Here is a 16,972-nt window from a genome sequence, read left to right as displayed (position 1 = left end):
TGTGATCATCTCTCTCTCTCTCTCTGTCAAATAAATAAATAAAATCTTTAAAAAAAAAAAACTGTTACTTAGCCATAAAAAAGAATGAAATCTCACCATTTGCAATGGTGTGGACGGCACCAGACAGTATTATACCAGAGAAAGACATATGATTTCACTTACATGTAGAACTTAAGAAACAAAACAAATGGACATGGGGAGAAAAATGAGAGGCAAGACAAGAAACAGGCTTTTTTAAATGTTTTAATTTTTTTTTAGTGTTCCAAGAGTCATTGTTTATGCACCACACCCAGTGCTCCATGCCACACGTGCCCTCTCCAATACCCACCACCAGGCTCACCCAACACCCCACACCCCCTCCCGTCCAAAGCCCTGAGTTTGTTTCTCAAAGTCCAGTCTCTCATAGTTTGTCTCTCCCTCCAATTTCCCCCAATTCACTTTTCCTCTCCTTTTCCTAATGTCCTCCATGTTATTCCTTACACTCCATAAGTTAGGGAAACCATATAATTGACTTTCTCTACTTGACTTATTTCACTCAGCATAATGTCCTCCAGTCCTACCCATGCTGATACAAAAGTTGGGGATTCATCTTTCTGACTCTTAACCATAGAGACAACAAACTGAGGGTTGCTAGAGGAGAGGTGGGCAGGGGTGGGGAGAAATAGGTGATGGGGATTAGGAAGGACACTTGTGATGGGCACTGGGTGTTGTATGTAAGTGATGAATCACTAAATTCTATACCCACAACTACTACTACACTGAATGTTAACTAACTGGAATTTAAACAGAATCTTGAAAAAAAAAAAACTGTATTTAGGACTCTGACTTGAGGATTAAGTTGACATCTATATTTTGCAGGAGGCAAAAGATGAGAAACAAAGTTCATTTAAAAAGATTCATTAAATTTTTTTTTTTCATTAAAAAAACTTACACACAGTAAACTGTTTTTCAAGAAACCAGTCATATTTTGGAAAGTGAAACCTAACTCACTCCTAGTGAAAAAAGGAGATGGAGGGAAATTCCACAACTCAAAGTCACAATAAATACTAACAATTCCTTTGATTCTGCAACACGGGACTTCCCCAAGGAACAGGCCACAGGTTTTGCTGACTCAACTATAATGTTATCCAATCAGAGTTATCGAGGGAAAGCGCCTTTACAAATAAATAGGACATCCTGGCTCCAGATCTTCTGAGACACTCAACTGCTTAGACTTTCTGAGCCCACTGCAGGGGAACCTCCAGTCACAGCATCATGAACCGAAGTGCTGTTCTTATCTTCTGCCTTATCTTTCTGACTCTGAATGGAACTCAAGGTAAGGAACATGAAGAGATTTAATTTGTAAGATCAGAAATACGAATGGGTATAAATTCGATTAATTACGGGAACGGTGTCTTTGCAAAAGTTTTACAGCCTGCCTATAAATGAAGGGTAAGTAAGAAGAGAGTCCCTCTGGCAACAGAGTGGACAGTCAGAAAAGCAAATGGAATAAAACAGAGGAGCAGAAGAGGAAGGGTAAAAGGACAGACAGAAAAAATGTAAAAGAATGAGGAAAGAGGATGACACAGATACTTCTGTAGTCAACTCAGCTTAATTAACCATAAGAACTGGGCTCAAGGGTATGAATTTACATTTCACAAGTTGCAATTCCATTCTTTCATATAACAACTAATTAATCATTCAGAGCTGTGTTACAATGGGATTATTCTTTCTCTGACTCAAATGACACGGGGATATTGGTTCTGCTAAGCACTACCCAATCCACATTAAATGCCTAAAATGAAAACTGCACTAACCTCCCTTGCTGTCTGTACTTCTTTTTCCCACAGGAATACCTTTCTCTAGAACTACACGCTGTACCTGTATCAAGATCAGTGATGGATCTATAAATCCAAGATCCTTAGAAAAACTTGAGGTGATTCCAGCAAGTCAATCTTGTCCACGTGTTGAGATCATGTGAGTGAAATGCCATCTGAATATCACTTCCCTGGTTGTAATCATATATTAGAGTAGTATGATCATGAAATCAGTAAAGGGTTTGTAATGATTCTAAGACTTCTGTGTAACAAAGGGAAACAGCTAGAATGAAACATAAATGTCTGATCTAAAAACTATATTCCCATCTATTTTACTGACCCAAGACGGTTTTAAATATTTTAACTCTTTCTTACTTCTACAGTGCCACACTGAAAAAGAATGGGGAGAAAAGATGCCTGAATCCTGCGTCTAAGAAAATCAAGATTTTATTGAAAGCAATTAGCAAGGAAAGGTAGGTTTGCTGTTCTTTGCGGAAGAACTGCTTTTTAAGAAATGTCCGTCTGGGGAATTCAGAAATATTTGCATTGAGTTTTCCTGTGGGATCCTTGGCTCGAAAGTGTTTACCACCATGCCTGCCTCTACCTCGATTTACTTTTATACTAAGATGTCATCTTGTGTAGTATCAAAAGTTACCTTACCTATCTAGAACTGTCGACCCTGAGGTAGAGCTTTAACTATTCAAGCAAAGCTACCGAAAATCCCCCTACCAAATACAGTAAAAAATTACCCATTTTTTTAAGGCCTTTCCTGGCCTTAAAGCCGCTCCTATAATCTACAATGACGATATAGTAGCAGGAAAGCTCACCAAACACTTTGCCTGGGGGCTCAGAATGTTCCAAGCAGAACCCAGGCTGAAGCCAGAGCCGATTGTAACACACTTTCATACCTCCTTTCTCTTCTTACAGGTCTAAAACATCTCCTTGAACAGAGAAGCATGACCACTATAATGTTGATAAAGATGGACCAGAAAGAGACTACCTCTGCCATCATGTTCCTGCATACAATATATGCAAGTCCTAACTGTTCCTGGATTGCAGTTCTCCTAAAAGGTGACCAACCACTGTCACCAATTTAGCTGCTACTACTCCTTGAGGGAGGTGGACAGGTCATCACTCTGTCCTGGTACTATAAGCTATGCTGAGGTACTGTATTTTTAGTGAATGTACCAGGTCCTAGCCCTGCTACTGACACTTTCCTCACCTGTCCTATCTTCTAAATGTTATTAAGAGATATTTCCACGTCTGGACTTAACCGAGTTCTCAGAACTTCACAAAATAGCCATAATACAATCTGCTTTTTTAAGAAAAACTTTTGCTCCATGGGCTTCTACTGCTATCCCCTCCCAAGGGGCCTCATATTCTTTTAGCAGTTATGTATATGCAACTCCAAATAAACAGAAGAACCTAGAACTACCTGAAAATGTACATGAAAATACTATTATTTAATGAAAAGCTACAAAAGTAGAATTTTAGATATAATGTTTCCTAATTGTTTTCAGTGTTTATGGAGTAACTTGTATAACTAAATACCACATGATTGTACAATGAAAAATGTTTAAATCTAGATATATACCCTGCGTGTTATGTAAGACAAATATGCTAGATGTGTTTCAAAATTAAAACACTGTGCTCTCCTAGAGATGTTAAGAAAAATTATATAATTGTTAGCAGATCAAAAAAGTAATAAAATAATAACTAAGACGAAGTGTCTGGTGGGTCATTTGACTGGGACATGTATTTCATAAAAGAATCCAATGGGTAGATGACAAATGAGTTTGAGAACTAGGATATTCCTTCCAACCGCAGTGTTCGGAAAGGCCCATCACATAAGACTCCTTTAGACTGATGTGGTCTAACAGTGTGCCGGAGCTTCAGACCCATATGTGGAGATGTCTCATAGACATCTGAATATCCCACAGAAACATCAAACTCCAAAATACCTCAAATTCCCTTTCCCCAAATCTATTTCTCCTCCTATTTTCGACGTCGTAGTTTAATACCACTAGCAACCACTCAGTTGCCCAAACCAGAAACCTGGAAGTAATTTTATATGACTTCTGCCTCACCTCCAATATCCAATTAGTTACTAAGGAAGTATTTGCAATGCATTTATAGATGGCAAATTAGTAGCATCTAGGGTGCCTGGGTGGTCAGTTGGTTAGGCAACTGCCTTCAGCTTGGTTCATGATCCCGGAGTCCCAGGATCAAGTCCCACATCAGACTCCCATCTCCATGGGGAGTCTACTTCTCCCTCTGACCTCCCCTCTCATGCTCTCTCTGTCTCTCACTCTCAAATAAATAAAATCTTTTTAAAAAATAGTAGAATCTAGAATATATAAAGAATTCCTATGAATAAAATAGGAAAGGATAAACAGCTAAATAAAAAATGGAAAATAGAAAAGAAAGAAGAAAATGCACAAGTTGAATATAAAAAATACTTAACATCACTAATAATCAGGGACTTCTGCATTCAAATCATTTGGGGATACCATTTGACACCACCAGACTGACAAAACTCTTTTAAGGTGGATAAATACCAAGTGACAGGAAGGCTGGAGAGCAATGAGGTATACCACTCCATTGCTGGTGAAAGAGGAAACAGCTTTAACTGCTTTGGAAAGCACATTGGTTTTATCTTATAAAATTTAACATGTGCAGGGGCGCCTGGGTGGCTGAGTGGGTTAAGCCTCTGCCCTTGGCTCGGGTCCTGATTCCAGGGTCCTGGGATCGAGCCCTGCATAGGGCCCTCTGCTCAGCAGGGAGCCTGCTTCCCTCTCTCTCTCTGCCTGCCTCTCTGCCTACTGGTGATCTCTGTCAAATAAATAGAAAAAATCTTTAAAAAATAAAATAAAATAAAAAAACTTATCATGTGCACACTCCATATCCTAGCAGTTCTACTACTGTGTATACACCATAGATATATTCTTGCATATGACATATATCAGAGAAGATCACGGCAACATCGTAACAGCAAAACTCCGGACACAATCCAAACGTCCATAAATCGAACAAATAAATCAAGGTATATGAATTCCAAGGAATACTATACAACAGTGGAAATAAAATATAACTATACACATCAAACATGGATGTATCTCAAAAATAATCCTGCACAAAAGAGGCATGTCACAGAAAACTATATACACCATAATTCTATTTATTATGAAGTTTTAAAATAGGCATTAAACACTGGATTCAGAAATGAAGTCATATATGATGAAAACAAGCAAAAACAAAGGAATGACTTCCATAAAATTCAGGAGGGTAACTACATCAGAAGGTAAGAAACAAATGCAGTTCAGGAGGAACACACAGGAGGCTTCTGAATTATGGTAGTTTTATTTTTGATTAGATGGTGAGCTTAGGTGACAAGCTTAGGTGGTACATGAGAATTTGTTCTTTAATCTACAAATTTTTATCTACAAATTTTTAATTTCTTTGAATACATTAAAGATCACAAATTCATGGAGATTACACAACATGCTACCAATGAATGGGCTAAACAAGAAATAAAAAATAAATGGAAACAAATGAAGACACAACTGTGCAAAACCTCTGGGATGCAGCAAAAGTGGTCCTAAGAGGGAAGTATATAGCAATAGAGGCCTACATCAAGAAGCAAGAAAAACCTCAAATAAAGAGCCTAACCCTACACCTAGAAGAGCTAGAAAAATAACAACAAATGAAGCTTAAAGTCAGTAAAAGGAGAGAAAACAATAGAGTAGAGCAGAAATAAATGATATAAGAACTAAAAAAAAAAGAACAGATTAATGAAAGGAGATCATTCTTTGAACTTAATAAAACTGATAAACCTCTAACAAGACTTATCAAAAAGAAAAAAGAAAGGACCCAAATAAATAAAATCACAAAGGAGAGAGGAGAAATAACAACCAACAGAAATACAATTATTAAGAAAATATTATGCAAAACTGTATGCCAATAGGACAACCTAGAAAAAAAATGGATAAATACCTAGAAATGCATAAACTACCAAAACTGAAACAGGAATAGAAAACTTGAAAAAATCCCATAACCTGCGAAGGAACTGAATCAGTAATCAATAATCTTCCAACTAACAGAAGTCCAGGACCAGAAAGCTTCATAGGCGAATTCTACAAAACATGTAAAGAAGAAGTGGGGTGGGTCTGGGTGGTTCAATTGATTAAGCATGGCCTTCAGCTTAAGTCATGATCCCAGGGCCCTGGGATGGAGTCCCACATGGGTCCCCTACTCAGTGGGAAGCCTGCTTCTCCCTCTCCCTCTGCCTGTCCCTCCCCGTGCTTGTGCACGCACATGTGCGCACATGCTCTCTTTCTCTCTGTCAAATAAATAAATAAAATCTTAAAAAAAAAAAAAAGAATTAATACCTATTCTTCTCAAACTACTCCAAAAAATAGAAAACAAAGGAAAACTTCCAAATTCATTCTGTAAGGCCAACAATATCCCGATACCAAAACCAGATAAAGACATCACTAAAGAGGGCACCTGGGTGGCTCAGCTGATTAACTATCTGCCTTCGGCTCAGGTCATGATCCCAGAGTTCCAAGATCAAGCCCCTCATCAGGCTCCCTGTTCAGCAGGGAGTCTGCTTCTCCCTCTGCCCCTCACCCTGCTCTTATGCACACGTGTGCATTCTCTCCCTCTCTAATAAATGAAATCTTAAAAAAAAAAAATAAGACTTAACTAAAAAAGAGAATTACAGGTCAATATCCCTGATGAGTGCAGATGCAAAAATTCTCAATAAAATAGTAGCAAACCAAATCCAACAATACATTTAAAAAAATCATTCAACACGATCAAATGGGAGTTACTCCTGGATTGCAAGGGTGGTTCAATACTTGCAAATCAATCAGGGTCCCTGGGTGGCTTAGTCAGTTAAGCATCCAACTCTTGATCTCAGCTCAGGTCTTGATCTCAGGGTCATGTGTTTAAGCCCCAAAGTGGACTCCAAGCTGGGGGTGGAGCCTACTTAAAAAATAAAATATCTGCAAATCAGTTCCTATGATACACCACATAAATAAAAAGAACCACCATAGGAACATTTTGATGCAGAAAAAGCTTTTGACAAAATACATCTACTCAAGCTAAAAACCCTCAACAAAGTTGCTAAAATACCTCAACATAATAAAGGCCTTATATGAAAAACCCAGAGTTAATATCATCCTCCATGGAGAAAAACTGAAAGCTTTTCCTCTCTGGTCAGGAAAAAGACAGGGATGTCCACTCTCACCATTTTTATTCAACATAGTACTGGAAGTGAAGCCACAGCTAACAGACAACAAAAAGAAATAAAAGGCATCCAAATTGACAAAGTCGTCGTCAAAATTTCACTATTTGTAGATAACATAATACTCTACACCAAAACCAGAAAGACTCCATGAAAAAACTGCTAAAACTGATACACAAATTCAATGAAGTCAGAGGATACAAAATCAACACACAGAAATCTGTTGCATTTTTTTAAAAAGATTTTATTTATTTATTTGACAGAGATCACAAGTGGGCAGAGAGGCAAGCAGAGAGAGAGGAGGAAGCAGGCTCCCCACTAAGCAGAGAGCCCGATGTGAGGCTCGATCCCAGGACCCTGAGATCATGACCCGAGCCGAAGGCAGAGGCTTAACCCACTGAGCCACCCAGGTGCCCCAATCTGTTGCATTTTTAAGACTTAATTTATTTGAAAGAGAGCACGTGCTCACACACATAAGTTGGGGGGAGGGGCAGAGGAAGAAGGAGAAGCAGAACCTCCCATATCCCTGGTTGAACAGGGAGCCCTATGTGGGTCTCAACCCCAGGACCCTGAGATCATGACCTGAGCCAAAGGCAGACACCCAACCGAATGAGCCACCCAGGCACTCTGATCTGTTGCTGTAATGAAACAACAGAAGAAAAATTAAGGAATCGGTCTCATTTACAATTGCACCAAAAACCATTACGATACTTAGGGAATAAACCAAAGAGGTAAAAGATCTATACTCCAGAAAGTATAAAACCACGATGAAAGAAATTCAAGATTACACAAAGAAATGGAAAGACGTTCCATGCTCATGGATTGGAAGAACAAATATTATTAAAATGTCTGTACCACCCAAAGCAGTTTACACATTTTATCCCTCTCAAAATCCCACCAGCATTTTTCAAAAAACTAGAACAAATAATCCTAAAACATGGATTAAACATGTATGGAATGACAAAAGACCTCACATAGCCAAAACAACCTTGAAACACAACCCACATAAGGGTCCCTGGTCAGCAGGGTGTCTGCTTCTCCCTCTCCCTCTGCCCCTCCCCCAAGCTCATGCTTTTCCCTCTGTCTCTCAAATAATTAAGTAAAATCTTTTTTAAAAATACTGTATAGAGGGCACCTGGGTGGCTCAGTGGGTTAAGCCTCTGCCTTCGGCTCGGGTCATGATCTCAGGGTACTGGGATCAAGTCCCGCATCAGGCTCTCTGCTCAGCAGGGAGACTGCTTCCCCCCCTCTCTCTGCCTGCCTCTCTGCTTACTTATGATCTCTCTCTCTCTGTGTCAAATAAATAAAAATAAATCTTAAAAAAAAGTACTGGATTGAGTATTCAAAAGTTGCTAGAAGAATAGATATTAAAAATTCTTATCACAAAAAATATTTGTAACTATGGATAATGACTTACTATGGATAATCATTTCACAACATACATAAACATCGAATTATGTTATATACCTGAAACGAACAATACTTTATATCCATTATATGTCAGTTAGAAAAACTTGGGGAAAAAAATTAAAATCTAATGCAATACCAAAAAAAGAGAAGGGAGAGCATGCATAAGAGTGCTGCAACATTCTGATATATAATAAAGAAATACAGTACATAATAACCATTACTATGGAACCCTTAACTGAATCATGGGAAAAATATGAAGTGGCAAAATTTCTCCTTCCTGCTCTCTCATTTATTCTTCCTGACCCCTAAATCTACCCAAAAGGTCCCCTATTTTATTGCCTACTAATTTTCACAAAGGCATTAACCAATAGAGATGTAAAATGCTCTGTTCAAAAAGCATAGCATTAAAAAAAAAGCATAGCATTCATTTAACAAATATCTATTGCATCCACTACATACCAAGTTATAAAAATGAATATATCATGTGTTCCTAAGTTACTATCAGTGAGAGAGATAATGGTAAATAAATTTGAACAAAAAAAAATGCTGTAGACTGAAAAATTTCCAAATGTATAAGAAAACAGAAAATTAGGAAAGCCTTTCTTGGGAAAGTATAATGGGGATCTGGAATTTAAAAGATGCATTGTATCTAATAGGTAAAAGGAAAAAAGTGAACTCTAGCAGAGGAAAGAATATGATCAAAGACAAGAAAAAATATGTTTTCAACCTGAAATAATATAAAATTAGAGATAGTAATACTGCAGAAAATGATGGAGAGACAAGATGTAGATTATGAAAGGTTTGGGTTTTTTTTAGATTTTATTTATTTGTCAGAGAGAGAGACTGCGTGCACAAGCAGAGGGAACAGCTGGCAGACGGAGAAGCAGGCTCCCTGTTGAGCAAAGAGCCCGATGTGGGACTTGATCTCAGGACCCTGGAATCATGACCCAAGCCACCCAAGTATCCCACCCTTTTTTTTTTTTTTTTTTTGCTAAGCATGCCATCACCATTGTATATTTATAAACTATTTACATGTTATAAAACATACCCAAAAAATAACATATAAGATTGTTAGACTATGCTGTAGTCCTAAACCTCCCAAAATATTAAAGACCTAACACAATGAAAGCTTATTTTTTGCTCATACAAAGTTCCACGTAGGTTGGCAATGCTTCTATGTTGACTCAGGAATACAGTCTCTCTCTCTCTCTCTCAGTTGAAGATTGCCATGAAAGGAAATACAAGGATGGAAGTGGCTTACTGGCTTGAAAATGCTACAGTCCATACTACCTTATCCAGCATAAGGTATTGCCTTACCTAATCACAACAAGGGATAGAAATTGTAAGAGAAAGTGTACCTGTCTCTGCCACAGCCAGGTAATTTTTTAAATGAGTTTTTTAATTATAAGGCAAAAAACAAGGCTAATGAAATCTAGCTCAGAAAAAGTCTACACAGATATTTTTTTAAAAGGCTAAAAATAGAGAAATTAAATCAGAAATGAAGAATTCCTTTTCTAGTTAAAGATCATCATGTCTAGATGTAAGTAAAATTTGAAGTACACAGTGAACAAATAGACACATCTACTGTAATATAGTCATGTTATTTTGTTTTTTAAGATTTATTTGTTTTAGGGAGAGAAGGAGAGCACGCACACAAGCAGGGAGAGTGGCAGAGGGAGAGAGAGAATCCCCAAGCAGACACCCCCACCTGCACCTCAACTGAGCACAGAGCCCATGTGGGGCTCTATCCCAGGACCCTGGATCATGATCTGAGACGAAATCAAGAGTTGGTCACCCAACCAGCTGAGCCACCCAAGGTGCCCCTCTATATTCATATTATATACCTGAGGGGCAGAATCTCTTTTTTCTAAGGAAATACACGATGCACAATGATCTCTATATTGCAACATGATCTAAGAACACTGGCCTTAAGGATAAGGAAAAAAATGGTTATAATTGTGTCTCTTGATTTTGTCATGGTATACTTAGATAATTCACTGTTTGTATCTAGAACTTGGCAACTACCATCATTCTCACTCCATTCAGGGGCTAGCTGAGAACCTCAATAAAGCACTAAAAATATGACAATAATTACTCTGATGATTCTCAACAAGTAATTAAAGTCTGCCTGCACCTCTGTCTTCTCACCTATATAACCAGAAATAGAAATCCTCCAGAACTGTGAGCAAAATAACTGTCAAGAATTAGTTAAAATACTGTATTTAGATGATAGAATTATAGGTGATTTTTACTTTTTACTTTATTTTCCATATTTTCTACAAAGAACATTTTCACTAATAAGAAAAAAATTAAAGCAAAAGAAAACCAACTGTCAAAGACAGTAAGTGTTAATCTTAAAGGGCTAGGATTTATGTTCTCAGTGACCATGAAATTATTGAACTCTCAGAAAGATCTGAACTGAAAACAGGACTATATATATCATATATATCTCATACGTGTGTGTGTGTGTGTGTGTGTGTGTGTGTGTGTATCAAAACTTCTTTGTCCAATGCTAGATTAAAATTTAATTGCTTATATTAAAAAATCACTAAACCACTACTGGATATATTTCAGGTCACTAAGTAATAATATGTCATTATTAGTCTCCCTGCTCACCGTCTTGCCAGCTATCATTTATTCTCTACACAATAGCTGGTAATACTTTTAAAACACAAATGAGAGGGCGCCTGGGTGGCTCAGTGGGTTAAGCCGCTGCCTTCGGCTCAGGTCATGATCTCAGGGTCCTGGGATCGAGTCCCGCATCGGGCTCTCTGCTCGGCAGGAGGCCTGCTTCCCTCTCTCTCTCTCTGCCTGCCTCTCTGTCTGCTTGTGATCTCTCTCTGTCAAATCAATAAATAAAATCTTTAAAAAAAAAAAAAAAACAAAAAACACAAATGAGATTATAGATCCCCTGGTCTCAGCCCTTCAACAGTATACAGTCTGTAAAGTTCTACATAACTTTCCCACATCATTCCTACTGTTTCCCTTTCACGTTTCCATTCTAGCTATACAGCATCCTATTGGTTCTCAAGTACAACAAACACATTCCCATAGCATATTCCTTCACTTTATCCAGGTCTCTACTCAAATTATCACCTTCTCGGAGAAAGCTTTCCTCACCAATCTATTGAAAATAGCACTACTGGGACACTTGGGTGGCTCAGTTGGTTAAGCGGCTGCCTTCGGCTCAGGTCATAATCCCAGCGTCCTGAGATTGAGTCCCACATCGGGCTCCTTGCTCAGCAGGGAGCCTGCTTCTCCCTCTGCCTCTGCCTGCCATTCTGTCTGCCTGTGCTCACTTGCGCTCTCTCTGACAAATTAAAAAAAAAAAAAGAAAGAAAGAAAAGAAAAGAAAATAGCACTACTATCATTCTTGATCAATCACCATCTGTAAACATAGTATGTATTTTTTCATGTCTTTATTCTCTATCTCCATAAAGGTCTGTAAAAGCAGAAACTATACCTATCTTATTTGCTACTTATTGTTGGTACCTACAAGAGTACTAGACACATAATAACTCAATACTCACTTAATGAATAAAAAAGTTACTCGCATTTGCCATAGCTAGAATCCTTTGGAAACATACTCGCTCCAAGGACAGGACAACTTTCCAAAGACTTTAGATACTTCTTGAGTCTTAGGAGAAACTAAACTTGGAAATAAAGAGAAGCTTACTAGTCTTGTTGAATCACCACACAAGCAAAGAAGGAATGATGACCTTCTCCCATTACAATATCCAACATGTGCACTGGCAAACTGTTTATTGGACTACGAAGTCCCGTGGGAAGAGAATTAAGGTTTTAAGCATGGGCTTATCTGACTTTCAAAAATAAAAATGTTTCAAAACTAAGTTTAATGTTTTAATAGCAACAGCTGTTCAGAGGACGGGAAAGTCTCTCCCACCCTGAATTTCATCCTGTAAGATAATTCTTTCAAAAAAAAAAAAAAAAAAAAACTTGTTATTTTCACTTGACATAGAGAAGAGCATGCTGTTTACATATTATGCAACATTTTCCCAGGACACTCAAATTTAATTAAAGCCAAAATAGCATGGCTATCTCATTTCCTAGGCACAGATGCAGGAAACTCCCTTAGTTAACTTTAGAATGGGAAAGGGGGACAAAAGAAAAAGGGGAGTTGAAAAAAGCTTAACATCAATCTGAACTTAAGAATTAAAGAATCTGCAATGCTGGTATTCCCAGACCAGATCATCCTGGGATGTGTCATTTTTAGGGATCAGCAACTTCCCTAAAATTATAAGCAAATGAATACATACATGAATTCATAGTTTTTACCAGACTCTCAGAGTTCTATAACCTCAACCATATCAGTTTGCAGAGCATTCATCTCAGCCATAGGGTTACCAATATACTACTTCGTATCTGGGAAATCCTGCATGCAAATTATACTGAAAATACTTGGGTCAGTGTGGGGATTTATTTAAGAAACCTAAGCTGACCTCAAAGATCTGGGCCCTGAAGAAGACACTTGTGGTTATTTCCAAGGTATTCCTAAAATTTCCAAGACCATCTGGCCTATTTGATTAATCAAAATAACATCCCCCCTTTTTAACCTCTAGGACCACTCAGGCAAAAACTTTGTGATTAGAAATTAAAGACCTCCTTTAAATTATTATATGAGGTGAGAGGGAAATATTCCTAGAATATTTCCAATTGCAATGAAGTTCAACTTAATAATTACTGTGCACTTACTAATCAAGATCGAATGGCACAAAAACAAGACATGGTACCTGACCTCAAAATTATAAAAATCTAGCTGAAGAAAAAAAAACATGTATATAAAACAAATGTCATCACCAATAAAAGATAAGAAATACTAATACTCAGATTAAGTGGTATTTGTAAATAAAACAGGTGAAAAAGAATTCTTTTATGTTGGAAGTAACAGATGTGTTGAGCATAGTAGAAATATGTATTAAATCAGACAAACATGTAATATCACTAAAATCCTGTAGGGATATAAAACAAGGTAAAGTTTTAAAGATAAAATTAAACAATATTTATATTCTTACAATCATGAAATTGAAATGAATAGAAATCAAAATTATAACTTGCCTAAATGGGATAAAGGGTAAAATCAAGACTAAACCATGAATGTGCCACTCTATACCGTGTAAGTAATAGAACTTCTCTTCTTGTCAATGATATTATAAGAAAGTTCCAGGAACATCTGGGTGGCTCAGTCGGTTAAGTCTCTGACTTCAACTCAGGTCCTGACCTCAGTGTCCTGGGATGGAGCCCTGCAGCGGGCTCCCAATCAGCAGGCAGTCTGCTTCCCCTCTCCATCTGTCCCTCCCCCTGCTTGCCCCCCCACCTCTCTCTCAAATGAATAAAATTTTTTGGAAAAGGAAAGAAAAAATAAAATTCCATGCAGCAATGAAGTCAACAATAAGTAGGGATGGAATAATATATGATCTGCCTAGCCTTGCCTTAATAGTTCTAGGGAGGAGCTTGGAAAACTTCTGGGCAATCAACAAGAATAGTCCTGTTAAAAGGCAAATTGAGGAACACTGAAATTGTTAAGAGTTTATTTGAGCGTACATCAATTCAAATTGGGTAGCGCCAAACCAAAATGCTTAGGAACATTCCATAGACAAGCTCAGGAAGAAGTTTTTATAAAGACGACGTAGAGGCAAATCAAGGAACTTATCTGATTGGCTATAACTTTTGCAATTGCCTTATTTGGGAAAATCTAGTTGTCTGTCTGTGATTGGTTGTTTTTAAGTTTAATTTTCTGAGATTCAAGTGCATTGGCTCTGGCTCAGACTTTGATTTGCTTGCATAGGCTTCCAAGCAACATCAATGTAACAACCTCCTTGTTTATTTACTTCAACAATCCATAATGAAATGATCAATTACAAGTTATAAAAAATTATACTAAACATATTGCTCATGAATTTAGGTCTTAAAGAGCAATTATATCTCCTGATGATGGGTAATCAATACAAATAAATGAAATTTATATGGATTTATGTTGTCTTGTCTAATCTCGTCAATGCTCGATCATTACCCAAAAGGAACATTAATGGGAATAGGGTAAGATGGTCAACATTATAAATGTTGAAATAAGTGTAAAATTATTCAGGAAAGGGATAGATGACCTAAAATTGTAGTATATTCAGGGAAGATCTGACAAAGGAAGCAGAATGTGTAGCTGCCTGCTCAAAGTAACTTAACTCTAAGTGAACCTCTTATTGAGGAGCATGCAGAACTTCAGGTTAGCCAGGGAGCAAGAATCACAGAATCAGCATTACAGATATACATCATCCCTCTACACATACAGACTTCTGTAAACAGTTCAACATACCTATGACACTAAGACAATTATTTAGCTTGGAGAGAAAGGAGGATTGAGGAAAAAAATACTAGAAACATTAAAATCTCAAGTCACAGACATCAGACACAGTATACCATATATATGTGTATAATATATACATGTTTTTGTTTACTTATTCCAAATATATATGTAATATATATGTAAACAAAAACTAAATTGGAATTATACATTTTTAGTAAACAGAAATATGAGTATTATAATGTATCATGTCTACCTCTAGATAAATCACTCAAAATAAACACAAAATAAGAATGAATTATTTTCAACAAACGACATGCAAGAAACCAGAAAGCCTAATTAACAAATACCATAAAACTAAGGAAAAAAGTAAAATAGAACAGATCCACAATGGCAGACATCATAACAGGAGCTGAAAATGTTAGAGCACAATTTTCAACTGGGAGCACAAGCACAATTCCTACCAGAAGTATATTTAATCTTTCAGTGAATGCCAAATGTAGTTTGAAAATGCACATTCAATTCTGTAATTTGAAAAACAGTAACAACTATTATTTTTGTAACTAAGAACTACAAAAAATAAAGCTTATACAATCCTCATGTCTGAAAGGTTCTCAGAAAGTAAAACAAAAAGTGTTTAGAATAAACTTTGTTATTAATGCTATACATTAACATTCATTTGTTACAAACATAATAGGCACATCTGAACTCAAAAGAAGTACATTTTCTTTTTTAAAGATTTTATTTATTGGACAGAGATTATAAGTAGGCGGAGAGGCAGGCAGAGAGAGGAGGAAGCAGGCTCCCCGTGGAGCAGAGAGCCCGATGTGGGGCTTGATCCCAGGACTCTGAGCCGAAGGCAGAAGCTTTAAACCACTAAGCCACCCAGGCGCCCCATTTTATTTTTTAAATGCTTTGTTTCATTAAAAAATTTTTTAAAGACTGCATTTATTTATTTAGAGAGTACATGAACACCCGTGTGTGCTCAAGGCAGGGAGGGGCAGAGAAAAAAGGAGAGAGAGAAATCTCCAGCAGACTCTGCACTGAGCTCAGAGCCCTATCCAGGGCTCAATCACATGACCCTGAGATCACCACCTGAGTCAAAATCAAGAGTTAGACACTTAACGGACTGAACCACCAAGGCATCCCTCCTTTATTAAAATTTAAAGAACAAAAATAATATGTGAAACAATGAAAGGATTTATAAAGAAAAAATTCCCTTCTCCTTCTTTCATTGTAACCAATGTTGAGATCCTTCCACATCTCTTCCCCCAGTCACACTAACATTCTATACATACACACGTGTGAAAGTTAAGATCCTCAATGTCTAAAAAGGTAAGAGTAAGTACAACCCACCCCCCATGACTTTTTTTAATTGTATAGGAAAAAAATGTATGAAGTACATGGTTTTATTAGGGTTCTTTCAGTTACAAGATACAAAAACCCACTTAAACCAGTTTAAGCAAAAATGGGGAATTTATCTTGCATGTAACTAAATTGCAGAAAGCGGGGTGAGGGGGTGGAGAGCCTGTGTCAGATATGGAGGATTGAAAAGTCCAAACACCCTCAGGTCTTTGACTTTTTCTCTTCTCCTCTTAATTCTGCAGTCTTTCTGTCTCCAGGAAGTTGATTTAATTTCCTTGAGAAAACTGGAACCATAGCTACTTGCAACTCTACGCAATCTTTCATTAAAGCACTTGAAAAAAATTTTCTTCCAGCTCCAATGAGAAGAAATCCTGTGGCACAAAGTCTGTAACCAGAAAGATTTTAGGGATGAGTGCTAGAGAGCCAAAATAACTGCAGGTCAGGAATGGCTTGAGTGAAATTAAGAAGAGACCTATTTAGTGATCTGGGAAGCCTGATGAGTTAGGAAAATGGTTTAAGGAAGAACTATCACTGATTTTTAACTCTGCTTTTACTAGATGTATGTCCCTGAAAAAAAATGAATTTTGGGGTCTCACTTTCTTCATCACTAAGGTTATTATCTGCTTTCTTTTTTTTTTTTTTTTTTTTAAGATTTTATTTGAGACACAGTAAGACTGAGAGAGAGCATGCATGGCATAAGTATAGGGCGGGGGAGGGAGAGAGAGAAGCAGACTCCTGCTGACCAGAGAGCCTGACATGGGACCACATCCCGGGACCCTGGGATCATGACCTGAGCCAAAGGCAGATGCTTAAACAGCTGAGACCCAGGCACCCCTA

General features: G+C 37.4%; 2 protein-coding genes across 6 annotated transcripts in view; one reads left to right on the top strand and one right to left on the bottom strand.

Moving 5' to 3' along the window:
• ART3 (ADP-ribosyltransferase 3 (inactive)) overlaps nt 1–16,972 on the bottom strand; it is a 151,361-nt gene that overhangs the window by 128,201 nt on the left and 6,188 nt on the right. The gene's annotated exons all lie outside the window — the stretch shown is intronic.
• On the top strand, nt 1,191–3,511 carry CXCL10 (C-X-C motif chemokine ligand 10). Its single transcript, XM_047719571.1, has 4 exons — nt 1,191–1,315; nt 1,830–1,956; nt 2,180–2,269; nt 2,724–3,511. Exons 1-4 carry the CDS (start codon nt 1,255–1,257, stop codon nt 2,740–2,742), a joined length of 297 nt encoding a protein of 98 aa, XP_047575527.1. The 5' UTR covers nt 1,191–1,254; the 3' UTR covers nt 2,743–3,511.

This window comes from Lutra lutra, chromosome 2 (genome assembly GCF_902655055.1).
Source record: "Lutra lutra chromosome 2, mLutLut1.2, whole genome shotgun sequence".
Taxonomy (NCBI): Eukaryota; Metazoa; Chordata; class Mammalia; order Carnivora; family Mustelidae; genus Lutra; species Lutra lutra.
This window is presented reverse-complemented; position numbering and strand designations above follow the sequence as displayed.

Excerpts from the sequence above, each read along its gene's own strand:
- CXCL10 (XM_047719571.1), top strand. The coding sequence starts at position 1,255 with ATGAACCGAAGTGCTGTTCTTATCTTCTGCCTTATCTTTCTGACTCTG. Across the intron at positions 1,316-1,829 it reads GACTCTGAATGGAACTCAAG|GAATACCTTTCTCTAGAACT; the intron begins GTAAGGAACATG and ends TTTTTCCCACAG. Across the intron at positions 1,957-2,179 it reads TGTCCACGTGTTGAGATCAT|TGCCACACTGAAAAAGAATG; the intron begins GTGAGTGAAATG and ends TTACTTCTACAG.